The 14567-nt window shown below is 44.7% G+C and overlaps 1 protein-coding gene across 5 annotated transcripts; it reads left to right on the forward strand.

Annotated features, from left to right (window-relative positions):
* The first annotated feature begins 1832 nt into the window (after positions 1–1832).
* LOC117722910 (acylcarnitine hydrolase-like) lies at positions 1833–12334 on the forward strand. 5 transcript variants are annotated; one of them, XR_013104865.1, is made up of 14 exons: positions 1833–1973; positions 2562–2772; positions 4207–4348; positions 4983–5116; positions 5196–5451; positions 6227–6325; positions 6697–6837; positions 6958–7038; positions 7240–7384; positions 7742–7831; positions 7908–7992; positions 8266–8338; positions 8764–8933; positions 10200–12334. XR_013104865.1 is itself a non-coding variant. In XM_034522184.2 (13 exons), exons 1-13 carry the CDS (start codon positions 1898–1900, stop codon positions 10208–10210), a joined length of 1677 nt encoding a protein of 558 aa, XP_034378075.1. In that variant the 5' UTR covers positions 1838–1897; the 3' UTR covers positions 10211–12334. The 5 variants fall into 5 exon arrangements, 3 of the variants coding, with proteins under 3 accessions (XP_076771856.1, XP_034378075.1, XP_076771857.1); XR_013104866.1 differs by lacking the exon at positions 10200–12334 and having other exon boundaries at positions 7240–7332; positions 8764–8828; XM_034522184.2 differs by lacking the exon at positions 7908–7992 and having other exon boundaries at positions 1838–1973; positions 7742–7879.
* The last annotated feature ends 2233 nt before the right edge of the window (positions 12335–14567 follow it).

A 14567-nucleotide genomic window follows, 5' to 3' on the forward strand; every position in this document is an offset into this window, starting at 1 on the left:
TATAATGACTATATCATTTTGTATCTCCTCCAGCCATGTATGAGGGGACCAATGGCTCCCAGTCTTAGCCAATACTTGACCCAATGGGTATTACATCTGATTCAATTGAATGGGTATGGGTGGTGTATCATTGCATGTGTTTCGATGAAATTTGAGCCTCTGCTTCTCTCTCTCTCTCTCTCTCTCTCTCTCTCTCTCTCTCTCTCTCTTTCTCTCTCTCTGTCTCTCTCTGTGTCCCTTCCTTTCTCCTTCCCTCCCTCCCTCTATCCCTCCCTTCTCTATTTTTTGCTCCCTTCTCAATTCTGCCTCCCTCCACTGCCATCTTTATTCCATATTTTTACTATGATCTTAGTCATCATTAATCCTGGGCCTCTCAATGGCGGTACTGTAAGAGGCAGTGCACATGGATTTTTTTTAAGCTGAGTTTAAAAGGTCTGGGATTAAGAAGTACCAGGGTGTCCTGGGAAGCATATAGAAGCTGGTTTCTTGACCTCAGTCTTAGAGAAGCTGGAGACTGGCCCAGCCTTTCATTTGGTTATGGAAATGAAAAGAGAAAGCACCTGGCAGGAAGGTCTGGAACCACAGATTGCACAAGAGCACATTATAAGGATAATATTGAATCAAAAGTAGGCCTTGCAGATTGGAGGAGGCAGGAGAAGCCATGACTGTTTCATGTCAGAGAAGCCAGAAAAGAACCAAAGGAGGAAGTCCTGCCATGCCCAACTGTGAGTCCTTAAACTGTTGGGGGCTGGAAGGTTAGAGCCAAGGTCAGTTCTCAGAGGGCACTCAAGGCTGTCTGACGTGGATCATCACACCACTTCCTCTGGGAAATCGCACAGAGCTAGGTGTGAACTCCGCATCCTGTAGTCATTGATGCATCTCGCCAGAGTTTTCTAAGATCTGAAACTATTGAGAGGCCTGCGTCTCCAGCTTCTTTACAGGCTCCAAGAGCCCAGACTCTCCTCATTATTAGAGCCATCAATGCCCCATGAAATGCTGCCAAGTAGGGGTGATGGGTGGCCAGGTACCTATGTGGATAAAGAGACTTCCAACAAAGCCTGAAGATCTGAGTTGGATTCCCCACATCTACATGGCAGAATGAGAGAACTGACTCCTAGAACTTATCTTGTGACCTTCACATGCATGTCATGGCATGTGAGTACTCACACACCTACACACCTACACACACACACACACACACACACACACACACTAAATAAATAATTAAATGAATAAACAAACAATAAGAAAAACAGTTTAAAAAGTGTTTCCCAAGTGAATAAAGGACTGTGTGTTGATCTGTGCACCAGAGGAGACACAGTATAAGATGGATTGAATGTGACTAAGAAGTGCCAAAATTCCAGTGTTTCGATGAAATAGCCAGGATTTATAGGGAGCAACCCATGGAGGTCCTAGGATCACTGTAACCGTCACGTACTGAGCTCCCGCCATTGAGCTTCTCTCTGTCCATGGAATCTTCCATGTTTGCTGACTCAGAGAAGCCCTCCTGGTTTCTCCGGTTGTAGCACTCAGTTTCCTGACCTCTACAACAGCACTGACTCCTGCCAGTGAGCACAGGAACAGTGGTCATGGTGAATCTAGGTTTGAAGACAGGGCTCCTGGCATCCCAAGAGAACTGCAGAAGTGCAGGAGCCATCTGTGCCTTCCCCATGAGGCCAAAGAGCAGAAACTGCAGACGTGTGTTTTTCCTACAGTTGGTCATTGGCTCCTGTCATTTCAGCCTTTAGTTATCAGGAAGAAAAAACTTTGCCCCGCCCCACATGCTCTCCCATCTACATTCCTTTTGGTCCTGTCTGGGCAAGGCCTATATATTCTTCTTTGGTTATTGAAACACTCTGAGTCTGTAGAAGAACAGACTCAGGCCTGGGAGCCGATCATGCCACTGCACAGACTTCCTGGATGGCTGAATGCTGTGGTCTATGGGGTCCTGATTCTTCTCCTCCATGTGAAGGGTGAGACTCCCTAAGTGGGGTGGTAGGAAGCAGGGTCAGAGCTATCCAGGTCAGTCAGAGGCTGAGCTTGTGGGAAGAAGGTACCAGGGAGTGAGGAGCTCATCCAGATGGCAGACGAAAGCACGGGAAATGTGAGCCACCCAATGCGCCCACTAAAATTCATAGAGTGAGCACCATAGCACACTGAGGGTCAGAGATGTCTAAGTACTGCATGCTGAGGAGGCAGCCCAGCGTGAAGGGCTCCAAAGAGCTGGAGCTGGAAGATCAGGAGAAGAGCAAAAGGGGCATTTCCCACATCTGTGTGTGGCTGTAACTGTCCCTAACTTTCGGTAATCATAATAATAATACCTTCGTGCTGTCAACTGGCTCTGAGTGTATGACCTCTTTGGCCAGAAAAATGCTGTGACACCCTTCAAAGGGATACTAGGAAAGGTTCCTGGGCCTGAGGGGTAGGGAAGCTGTTACAGCTGAATTGGGGGACCCTGGCTTCCCTTCCTATGAGCTCCGGTAGCAATGAAATGGGAACTCCCACAACTTACTCAAGCAGCTGATTACAGAAAACTAACCCAGTTGGCATCTCTCCAACAGGTCACGACGCATCAGAGGCCAGCCCCATCAGAAACACGCACACAGGCCAGGTCCGAGGCAAGTTTGTCCACTTGGAAGACACCAAAGCTGATGTCCACGCCTTCCTGGGAATTCCCTTTGCCAAGCCTCCTGTAGGACCACTGCGCTTTGCACCTCCTGAGGCCCCTGAGCCGTGGCGTGGTGTAAGGGATGGGACCTCAGAGCCGGCCAAGTAAGTTCTGGACCCAGAGGGTTTCTGGTACTGAGTTGAAAATATGCTCCAAGATCTTGGCCATGCTAAAAAGTATCTCCTCCCTCTTGGCTACAGAGCAGTTCTCTGCCTGTGATGAAGGACATCTTCCATGCATTTTTCTGATGCATGTGCTAAGGATTAGAATGGAACAACTGTCATGTAGGGAGTTAGCTCCTGGTACTACAGTGAGAAACATCCAAATTCATCCCAGAATCAGATTGTGCCAAGTGAAGTCTCTGACCATGGAGAGGTTTATGGGCAAAGTTCAGTGTGTTTATATTAAGCAACAAGAACCCTGAGTCTGGTGTCATACAAGACAAGTCCCTCACGAGGGCAGCAGTGATGAGTATCCTGCAGAGTCACTGTAACAACCCAGAAGTTTAAGTGCCATTGTTCAAAGAACGCGTATGAAAGCTTCCACTGGAGAATATATAGAAAAAAGAGATTCCCTGAGAGTCTGCACGTGGGATGAAGGATTTCTTATTCCCTATGGTACAGTTTTGTCCATTCATTCCTACAGTACCATTGTGGACACAGCACTCAAATATCCAGGTGCCTTCCTTTCATTTCCTTTTGCTGTAATAAAAATACCCTGACAAAAGCAACTTAGAGAAGGAAGGATTCACCACAGGTCACAGTTCCTGGTTAACCCATCATAGCAGGTAGGTCACAGTAAGGAAAGCTGGTCACATCGCATTTGTAATTAAAAAAAAGAGAGCAAAGAATGCATAATTGCTTGCTAAGAGTGAGCCCACGTTTGCTACTCAGTTCGGAAGTCCCTTGCTAGGGAATGGTGACACCCACAATAAACAAACAAGTCATCCTACTTTGATTTATGTAAGCAAGATAATTCCCACAGGCCAACCTGATATTAGACAGTCCATCCTTGAGACTCTCTTCACAGGTTATTCTAACTAAATAGTACATCATTTATCCATTTGTTTTCCTCCCTCCAAGCCCTCCCATATATCCCTTCTTGCTCTCCCAAATTCATGGCCTGTTTTGTCATTGATTGTTGTAACATGCATATATGTAAACACACACATATACATTTCTAAATATAACCTGCTTAGTCTGTTTAATAGTGTGTGTGTGTGTGTGTGTGTGTGTGTGTGTGTGTGTGTGTGTGTGTGTGTTTAATAGCCAGCCATTTAGTATTGGATAACTTATAAGAGTGCTCTTCCTTAGGAAAGATTTTCCTCCCACTCTGAGTATTCCTTATTCACCTCTAGCTCTGTGTAAGGTTGAGGTCTAATGCTCTTTACCATATGTCTATATGTATGTCATTATTCAGCTCCTGTTTATGCTCTACTGTTTGTAAGACTTTATGGGTGTATCTTCTGATATTACTTAGGATACACAGGTTTTGATCACTGAACATTTCTTGGGATCAGCCTCTGTCATTATCAACAGGTGTCTACAAAACGATGATATAGTGAATTTAAAGGGTCTGAAGAAGATAAAGATAATCATGCCTGCCTTCTCTGTGTCTGAGGACTGCCTGTATCTTAACATCTACGCACCAGCTCATGCCAATGAGAGTTCTAAATTGCCTGTGAGAATTGGGCCATGATCAAGTGGGTGGGAATAGATCAGGGTAGACCTTGATGAGAAGACTTATCCCTAGTGGGTACGAGAAGGTTCTGGTTTTTTGTTTCTTGTTTTGTTTGTTTCTTGTTTATAGGCATGGCTTCCATGCATGATGGATGGATGTTACCATGCAGAACAACTTTAAGTCATGGGAGTTGGATTATGGATTAACTAAGGACACATGCTACAAACTTGAGCCCAGAGACCCAGCCATGTGTCCAAGGGCTGAACACTGAGATAAGCCAAATTTCTAGCTTTGGGTATTGGTTGTACCTATAAAAGTTGGTGAGATTTTTGATTTGTAATCAGAAAAAATACTTGTGGAGATACCCTTCTCCACACTTTTGAGGAATCAGATAGTGATGGTCACGTTATCTGGATTTAAACCCATTAATCCAGGCTAAGAGGTTTCTGATGCTACAATGGGGTTTGAAAATATGCTAATGGGACTGTAGTTCCTCATCTGTGGCCTAGGTCTAGGATGCTGAGGAGTCCTGTGTATATTTATCTGTACAGATACACAGCAGCCAGTAATCTAGGAAGATCCTAATTGAGCTTGTGTTGTATAGAAACTTCCGGTCAGCTCTTGACTTTTCTAGGTGATGGTGTGGCTCCATGGTGGTGCACTGGTTATGGGCATGGCTTCCATGCATGATGGATCCAGGCTGGCAGCCACTGAGGATGTGGTGGTGGTCACTACCCAATACCGCCTGGGAATCCCGGGCTTTTACAGGTGAGCACAGGGCTGAGCTGGGAAACGGGAGGAGCAGAACCTAGACAGCCCTTTGATCCCTGTTCCTTTCATTTCTCAGCACTGGAGATAAGTACGCCAGAGGCAACTGGGGATTCTTAGACCAAATAGCTGCCCTACGCTGGGTCCAGCAGAACATAGCCAACTTTGGAGGCAACCCTGACTCTGTCACACTTTTTGGCCAGTCAGCAGGTGGTACAAGTGTGTCTTTCCATGTTGTGTCCCCCATGTCCCAAGGACTCTTCCATAGAGCCATCATGGAGAGTGGGGTGGCCCTGGTGCCTATCTTTATATCTAACTCCACTAACGTCTTCACAGTAAGTACACCATCACTCCAGCCCTGACTTTACCATAGCCCTCAGCCTCTGGTACTCTAGTAGTATGTTCAGTGGGGAAAACAAGGACCATGGGAAATAGCTTCTTTCCAATAATTTCTAAGAGGCTCAAGGATGAGGCTCTACTTCCCTCTACTTTACACATGCTGAATACATTATGTGGCTTGCAAAGCTTCTCCAAGCATCTTTAATTATTGGCCAAAACAAGTGTGCATGGGTTTGGGAGATGATTCAGTAGATGAGAGAGCCTGCTGTGCCAGTGTGCAGACCAGAGGTCAAATCCCCAGAAACCACATAAGGCCAGACATGGTGGTACTTGTTTGCAATCCCAGTGTTTCTATGGTAAAGCAAGTCGCAGAGACAGAGTTGCTCTACAGGGTAAAGGTCCATTACATTGCTGTGGGCAGCAACAAACGGCAAGAGAACCTACCTCAAATAAGGAGGAAGATGACAAATGATATTCAAGGCTGTCCTCTGACTTTCATAGGCAAAATGTGGCACATAATACCCATTGTTACACAGGAACACATACGCACACACCAAAATACACACACACACACACACACACACACACACACGCACACGCATGAGCGCAGACAGAATGATCCCTTTCTCAGCTGTCAACTCCAAGCAACAGGGAAATGGTAACAATTTCACACTCTATTGTACATAACACACAATAAGATGTTATATTTAAGGACAGGCACCCACTTGGGACTGGAAAGATACTCCTCTCTCATGCCAACTCCCATTACAGAAGGTGGCAAATCTATCCGGTTGTGAAACTTCAAACTCAAAAGCCCTGGTACGCTGCCTTCGAAGCAAGAGTGAAGCAGAAATTCTGGCTATTAACAAGGTTGGCAGAATTGTGTGTCTGAGAAGATGATGGGCAATAGGGTGTGTGACTGGAAGTCCTCACTACTCTGGACAAATTATTTTATCTGCATGGCTTGGCATTCTTTTAATCCTGGGTGCAAAATGAAAGATGCAGCTTGCCTCATAGAGTCCTGTATATAAGGTCTAAATGTAGGGTCTTTTCAGGGATGTGAGGGGAGAGATGTGGTATGCATGATCCTCCTGAGACAAATTAGAAAATGAGGAGGTGATAGATAACACCCAACTGTCACACACACAAACACGTTTGTGTGTGTGTGTGTGTGTGTGTGTGTGTGTGTGTGTGTGTGTGTATGATAGATCTTCAATACTAATCTTGAATGTCCCCCTCAGGCCTTCAGGATCATGCCTGCTGTGGTGGATGGGAAATTCCTACCCAGACATCCCAAGGAGTTGCTGGCTTCAGCTGACTTTCAACCTGTCCCCAGCATTATTGGTGTCAACAATGATGAGTATGGCTGGCTTCTCCCTACGGTAAGGTCCAGATCTAATCTCCTATGTGTCTGAGGGTTCATATGGTGGGCAATAGGAACTCAAAGACTCATTGATCCATATCTAGCCTACTTCAAACTCAAAATATTCTCCACACCCCAGGTCTTCGAATTTTCTCAGACAATAAAGACAACAACCAGAAGGAACTTGAAGGCTATTCTGAAGATCACAATGGAGCAGATGGTGAGACTCTTTAAGACCTGCCCTCATTGAGAGGACCTCTCAATATCCTGCTCAGAGAGCATCCCTAGAAATGGGGGGTTAGAGAGGGTTGGCTAGTTTGGGTCACTCGGAGCTTTCCCCCTATAACTGACCTCACTGACATTCCCCCACCCTAAGGATGTCACCCACCCAACCTCATTTTTTCTCATCACAATGTTGTAGATGCTGCCTCCTGAGTGTGGGGACCTGCTAATGGAAGAGTACATGGGGGACACTCAGAACCCCTGGACCCTCCAAATGCAGTTAAGAGAGATGGTAGGGGACTTTGAGATCATAATTCCTGCACTTCAAGTAGCACATTTTCAGAGTGAGTACATCTGTAACAAGGTTGAGGGTGGAAGCTCAAAGCTGTGAGTCCCAGGCAAACTCCATAGTGTCCAGGCTTAACCCATGTCTAGATAAGATCTCTGGCTCCAGATCCTAAGAGTCTTTCTCTAATAAATCCTTATATTGAGTATAAGATGGTGACATTTTATCTGGGTACAGATGAGGAAACAGCTGAGTGGTATCTGTGACTTGCACCCCCAGGGAGGGCAGAGTCATTATTTAACAGTGGACTTTCCCACAATCAGTGCTCCAGGATGGGGCTCCACACTTAACTGTTTTGAGTCCAGATAACTTGAGACCAAGCTGTGCTTATATCCCCATGTATTCTTGCCCTCAGGTTCCCATGCTCCTGTCTACTTCTACGAGTTCCAGCATAGGTCCAGATTTCTCAAGAATTTCAGGCCATGGCACGTCAAGGCTGACCATGGTGATGAGCTTTTCTTTATCTTTGGATCCTTCTTCTGGGGCACCAAATGTGAGTCTTTCTTATTTCCCATGAGCAGGATGGAGAACCAAATTTGTACCTGAAGGATGTCTGAGCCTAGAGCCAAATTTAGGAGTCCAAGGCTCCAAGACCAACAGGATCAACTGTGTACCATCTCACAGCTCAAAACCTGCACTGGGTCTGGATCTTTCTTAGTTTAGCTTGTGTGAGAGAAAATGAGGATTCACTGGATCAGGAATGAGCCTGAGGGAATTTACTTAGGGCACTAGATTGATCTTGGATGCTGGGTGATAAAGGAGGGAGGGAACAAAGCCTTGAGTTTGGTTTTGGGGTACAGCTGGCATGGTGAATATGAAGCATGACTTTGGCAGCTGCGATAAATGGCTGGGATCTGGACCCTTGTCTTCTGTCTGCAGTTTACCTCTCTTCAGAGGAGAAGCTGCTGAGCAGGAAGATGATGAAATATTGGGCCAATTTTGCACGACATGGGTGAGAAGATCATCTTCCCTCAACCTCCTAAGGGTTAGGTTTTCATGTAGGGATCCATTTGTGATTGGTGATCTCAGCACTCATGGATCCTTTATCATGTGATAGAGCCCTCTGTACCCAAGGCATACTGAAATAGATACTTTGTAGGTGCTGGTTACTGGTCATCTCACAGTGACCTGTGGGTGGGTCACAGTACTGTGGTACTATTCTTTAGATCTTGCCTCTGAGAAGGAGAAACAAAACAGGCCAAGCAAACTTAACCCACAGGGAGTAGAAACTAGTGGATCAGACTTGTATTTTTAAATCGGGATGTCTGTATCATCACAGCCCTCTTCTTCTTAGTCTACTGCCCTATCTCACATTGGGAGGTCAGGCCTTAGATGAAAGTGACCTTCATTTTTCTCTACCGTTTGGCATATCCACAGGAACCCCAACAGCAAGGATCTACCCTACTGGCCAATGTCAAACCAAGATGATCAGTACCTGCAGCTGGACATCCACCCTTCTGTGGGCCGAGCCCTGAAGGCCAGAAGGCTGCAGTTCTGGACCAAGACTCTTCCCCAGAAGAGTCCAGGCTGTATAGTGCCCAAGAAAGGTATGTGAACTTCAGTAAAGTCGAGGTTGGCCTGGGGTACTCACAGTCCATTTAGAAGATTGCATTAATTCCAACGTTCACATAACCATTTCTAACCTCTATAGTTGTCTATTTTGCCAACATACATAACTTCCTTACTCAAAAGGCTGGGCAGAATTATTATTATTAGACCTGCTCCAAAAGGGCTCCCATGTAAGTGCCAAAGTGCCCTCATCTTCTTTCACACTCCTCTGTTACTAAACTCCATTCAACTCTTTTCCTTTATCTTCTCTCCATCCTCTTTTCTTCTCCAAGAGCCAGAAACTTAGGGGAATGTTGCCTACACAGGGTAAGCTATATCAAAACCCTACACCCTTCTCTCAGCAAGCTCCATGTTTCCACCTATTTATAAGTAGCCAGTAGAAAACCTGATTATCCAAGTTCCTATTGTTTTCCTAAGTGCAAGCTGCTGTTCTAGTCAGATCACAAACTTCCCCCAAGTCTTATGACAGGTATCTGTGGCCCCATCGACTCAGAAACAGGAAAGAAATATTGCGTGAGCCCAGGCGTTCCAGACCAGGTTGGGCATCATAGCAAAGCCTACATCTCATAAACAAACAAAAAAAAAATCATAAACTGTATGATTTGTAAACAGCAGAAATGTTTAGATATATAGGTCAGTTTGCCAGCAGATCTACTAGCTGTTTGACCCTAAAGTTACAGTCCTGTTCTCTCCAGGGAGGATGTACAAACTATAACACTCTGGACCCTCTAAGGGTCCCAACTCTTTAAAAAAAAAAAAAACTTATTTATTTATTATATGTAAGTACACTGTCGCTGTCTTCAGACACCCTATAAGAGGGCATCAGATCTCATTACAGATAGTTGTGAGCCACCATATGGTTGCTGGGATTTGAACTCATGACCTCCGGAAGAGCAGTCAGTGCTCTTAACCACTGAGCCATCTCACCAGCCCAGTTCCCAACTCTTAATATCAACATGTTAGGAACTAAGTTTCCAAAAATGAACTTGAGCCACACAGGTTTTAGAGCTCAGCTTCTAGACCTCTCTGACAATAGCCATTGAGCATTCCAGACTCTGAAAACCTCTGTGCAGATTGTCCCTATAGAGTAAATGTCATCAATTTTCTTTCCAAGTAGCAATTGTCCACTTTTGTAAGAAACTGAACTTGACATGTTCATAAATACCTCAGGGAAGGCCAAGAGTGGGGTTGACCAGAAGGCCTGGGTGGGATTCCTCTAATAATACATTTTTTCTTATTCTCAGGGTATTTGTAGACACTACAATGCTCACACTTGCATGAACATATAACATCTGTGAAGATCTTTTACAATTGTGTGTCTCATGAATGTGAGGTGAAGGAGGTAGAAAAGTGCAGACATGTCTAGCAGAAGACACTCCTGTCCCTGGAACCCTGACTGACGGCCTCATGTACACGAATGTCTTCTTGTTTTAAAGAAATCTTCCTGTAGCATCCTGACTCTTCTTGACAGACCATGTGATTAATTTTTATTCTCTTTGTATTGGATATTTTCTTTATTTACATTTCAAATGTTATCCCCTTTCCCGGTCTCCTCCCAACCCCAGGAAACTCCCTATCCCATCCCCCCTCTCCTCCTTCTATGAGGGTGTTCCTCCACCCACCCATTCCTGCCTCCCTGCCGTGGCATTCCCCTACATTGGGGCATCAAGCCTTCACAGGCCCAAGGGCCTCTCCTCCCACTGAAGCCTGGCAAGACCATCCTCTGCTACATATTCAGCTGGAGCCATGGGCCCCTCCATGTGTACTCCTTAGTTGGTGGTTTAGCCCCTGGGAGTCCTGGGGCATCTGGTTGGTTGATATTGTTGTTCTTCCTATGTGGTTACAAACCCTTTACTCCTTTCTCTAACTTCTCCATTGGAGACCCTGTGCTCAGTCCAATAGTTGGCTCTGAGCATCCTCCTCTGTATTTGTCAGGCTCTGGCAGAGCCTCTCAGGAGACAGCTATATCAGGCTCCTGTCAGCAAGCACTTCTTGGCATCTGTTGTAGTGTCTGGGTTTGGTATCTGTATATGGGATGGATCCCCAGGTGGGGAAGTCTCTGGATGGCCTTTCCTTCAGTCTCTGCTCCACACTTTGTCTCTGTATTTCCTTCCTTAATTATTTTGTTCCCCCTTCTAAGAAGGACTGAAGTATCCACACTTTGATCTTCCTTCTTCTTGAGCTTCATGTGGTCTATAAATTGTATCTTGAGGATTTTGAGCTTTGGGGCATTCTTAAGTTACTGTGGTCCTTAAACTTCTCAACCCCAGCAACTCAAGGCTTCTTGTATATTATGTCATTTACAATGGTGCCAAACCATACCTTTTGTTTCCCCCAAAGCATCTCTGCCATTGAGAGGGTGTGTCCTGTTGTCCTATTGATTTTTGTATCTCTCATCCTTCTACCTCTGGCCAATTTGCCTTCCTTGGACATCAGTTTTCCCAGGACAAAATCCCTTTTCATTTCCAGCACCTTCAGATGAGAGTAAAGGCTCCCACGTTGCCTCTCTTGGACAGCAGGGCACAGATGAGGGGAGTTCTAAGCCATGACACAGTGGCTGAACCCATAGATAGTTCTCATTCATCCCAAGAATCCCTCTGTGCCCTCAAGCTCTGCTTTCTGTTGCTGTGCTTTGCACCTGGAGATGGAGATGGCTTGGGAACACTATCACTTCCTGTCATTGTAAGAGAAGAAACCACTGGTATTTAGCTTCCATCCAGTAGAACGTCCTTGACACGAAATCAAGCAATTCTTCCTTCAGTTCTTGCAGAGTTCTAATCCAGGTTATAATCTTTGGTTTCTTTTATCCTCTCAGCAGCTGCATGTCTGAGTCACTCCCATGTAAAGACTCTGCTTTGGTTGGGAGATGCAATGTTTTTTGAGAAAAGGCTCTCACTATGTAGCCCAGTCTGGGTCCCCTGTTTACAATTCTCTCACCTCAGCCCTTGGAGTACTGGGATTGTAAGCAAGCATCACTAGGCATTCCTAAGCAATATGGCATGGACAATTTCAAAGGTAACATCAAGTGACCAATGGCTTTCAATTCTTTTGATGAAAATATAGGTACAGCCATGTATATGTTTAACTTTGAAAGGTTATGCAGGATGATCAGATGGCTCAGTGGAGTAAAGACACTCAATATCAAACTTGATGACCTGAATTTGATTCCCAGGACCCACACAGTAAAAGCAAAGGACTCATTCCCAGAAATACTGTGCCAAACTGTCTTCTGAAATGACTGCATCATATTTCAACCCATTTAGACATAGGCAGAGTGCCAATTGTTGCATAGCCCCACCTGCACTAGGACTTGGGAATTGTTACTATGGTTGCATTGAATGGGTGTGTATTTATGTCTCATTGTAGATATTTTTCTGGACCTTTGATTTTCCTTTTTTTTAATTGTTGCAATTGATATACATCTGCATATGGCTTAGAACAGACCACACTGGACCAAAGGGTTCCAAGTGGGGTTTATTCAGGAGATAGGGCAGGGGTCGAGAAGAAGAAGAGAAAGGAAGAAGAAAAAGAAGAGGACGAAGAGGAAAAAGAGAGCGAGGTCAGAGGGTTCTGTCTGTTTTATATGGGCAGTGATGTAATCTCTTGCAGGTAAGGGTGGGAGGTAGCCAGGTGGATTCTGGGAATGTATGGTGGTTGCCTTGCAACGCTTTGGAGAACTCCTAGAAGTGATGTCACTGGGTTTGGAGCCTGATACCAACAGCAATTATTTTGCATTTTTCTTTCTTTGTGCATGGGTTCTTGCCCTTGGGTATTCCAGCCTGGCATTAAATTCAAGACCCACCAGTCTCTGCTTTTCAGTTGCTAGGACTACCTGAGTTTGCGGACACTCTCACTTTCCTGAGACTTTAGCCTCTGCCTCCATCTTCCTCTTTGTTTCTCAGTCCTTCTCCACTCTGCTTCTCCTTCTGTTTCTGTCTCTGTTTCTGTCTCTGTCTCTGTCTCTGTCTCTGTCTCTGTCTCTGTCTCTGTCTCTGTCTGCCCCCACTCTCTCTCCTCCATATCTAATTTTCCTCCAATTGTGGTGTGGAACTTTCCTGTAATCCCAGCACAGCACTACAGAGGCTGAGGCACAGACTTATTAAATATTCTCATTAATATTGTAATTGTATGTGCAGTATTAACCAGATGTAAAATTATGTGCAGGTAAATGAATAGAACAAGAAAATAAACTAAGTGAAGTAACCCAGACCCAAAAATACAATATGCTTTCTTATTTGTGTATCATAGCTCTGAATCTTTAAATGTGATTATAATAATATAACAATATAAATACTGGAGGTGTAAGTGGTGTCAGAGAGTCCAGAAATGTCCCACAGAAGGAGATGCCTGTTCCCTGAGTATGTCCACATGTGTGTGTAGCACATCTGCCTCCTGAGACGTCCTGGATCCACCTGGCACTACTACTATTTCATCTCCTGTGATTTCGTTTTTGGACTTATCTTACTGTTGTCTTTAAACTCGCAATCTTTGTGCCATTTTACAAGGGTGACTAATTGTATTCAACTTAACCCTATGTTTCCCAAAGTACTTTCCCTCTGTCATTAATAGGCTGAATACTTAATTCTCTAGACCCTGATGGTCCCCCAGATCCCTACCTGTGACCAACTTGCCCCCCTGGAGTACAAGTGTTCACTCCTGGCTTGGCAAAGTCCTTTTTCTTCGATCCACTTTGTTGAAGACCAACCACTGAAACATTAAGGATCCAGTGAGGATTCTTACATTTCACATTTCAAACACTAGGGGGCAGAAGAGAGATGAGGCTATCTTTCTGCCTTGGCTGAGTAGCTAGGCAGAGAAGAGCCCTTCCTTTGAGTGCAGGGGGACTGACTTTTATTGAAGCCTCAAGGCATTATGGAGCTCCTGCTGCACACACACATCTGTGAAGTCCCCATTTCTGCTGACACACAGGTCACTTCACCAAATAGCCTTTAGAATTGTAGTATCTGTATTTTTTTTAAGTTTTGTTGTTTAATGATTTGTATGAAACCAAATTTGCCCATTTACCAGCATAGATGGACACATTTTGCATAAAAATATGAGCTATGCAACCACATACCCTTAAGTATGAGACTATTTCTTTCAATGATAAAAGTTCTCTTGGACTCCTCTATGTCAATCATTACCTGGTCTCTGCTCCCAGGCAACCACTCTCTGACGCTATAGTTTGGAAGCTGCATATAATTTAGAGACATGAGAACCCTGGCTGTCCTGTCAGGGGAAAGGAATCCTTTGTAACTGGTCCTGTTACTAAATAAAGCCTATTTGAGAGTCAAGTATGTCATCTGTTAACAGTATCATTCCACATATGCACACAACACATTTTAGCCACTCCTCAGTTGATGCATATCTAGATGACCTGATTTTGACTACTTTTAATTAAGCCTGGATGAACTTTTTTAAATGTGAGGTTTTTGTGATTGGTGTTTTCAGTTCTTTGAACTGAAGACATGCAAGTAAAATTATTCAGTCATAGGTTGAATGTGTGAAGAAACTGTCCAACTGTCATCTACAATAACTATATATTTCTGTAGCTCCTCCAGCCACGTATGCGGGGGGACAGTGGCTCCCTGTCTTTGCCAACACTTGTCTGT

This window comes from Arvicanthis niloticus, chromosome 18, assembly GCF_011762505.2.
Source record: "Arvicanthis niloticus isolate mArvNil1 chromosome 18, mArvNil1.pat.X, whole genome shotgun sequence".
NCBI classification, from domain to species: domain Eukaryota; kingdom Metazoa; phylum Chordata; class Mammalia; order Rodentia; family Muridae; genus Arvicanthis; species Arvicanthis niloticus.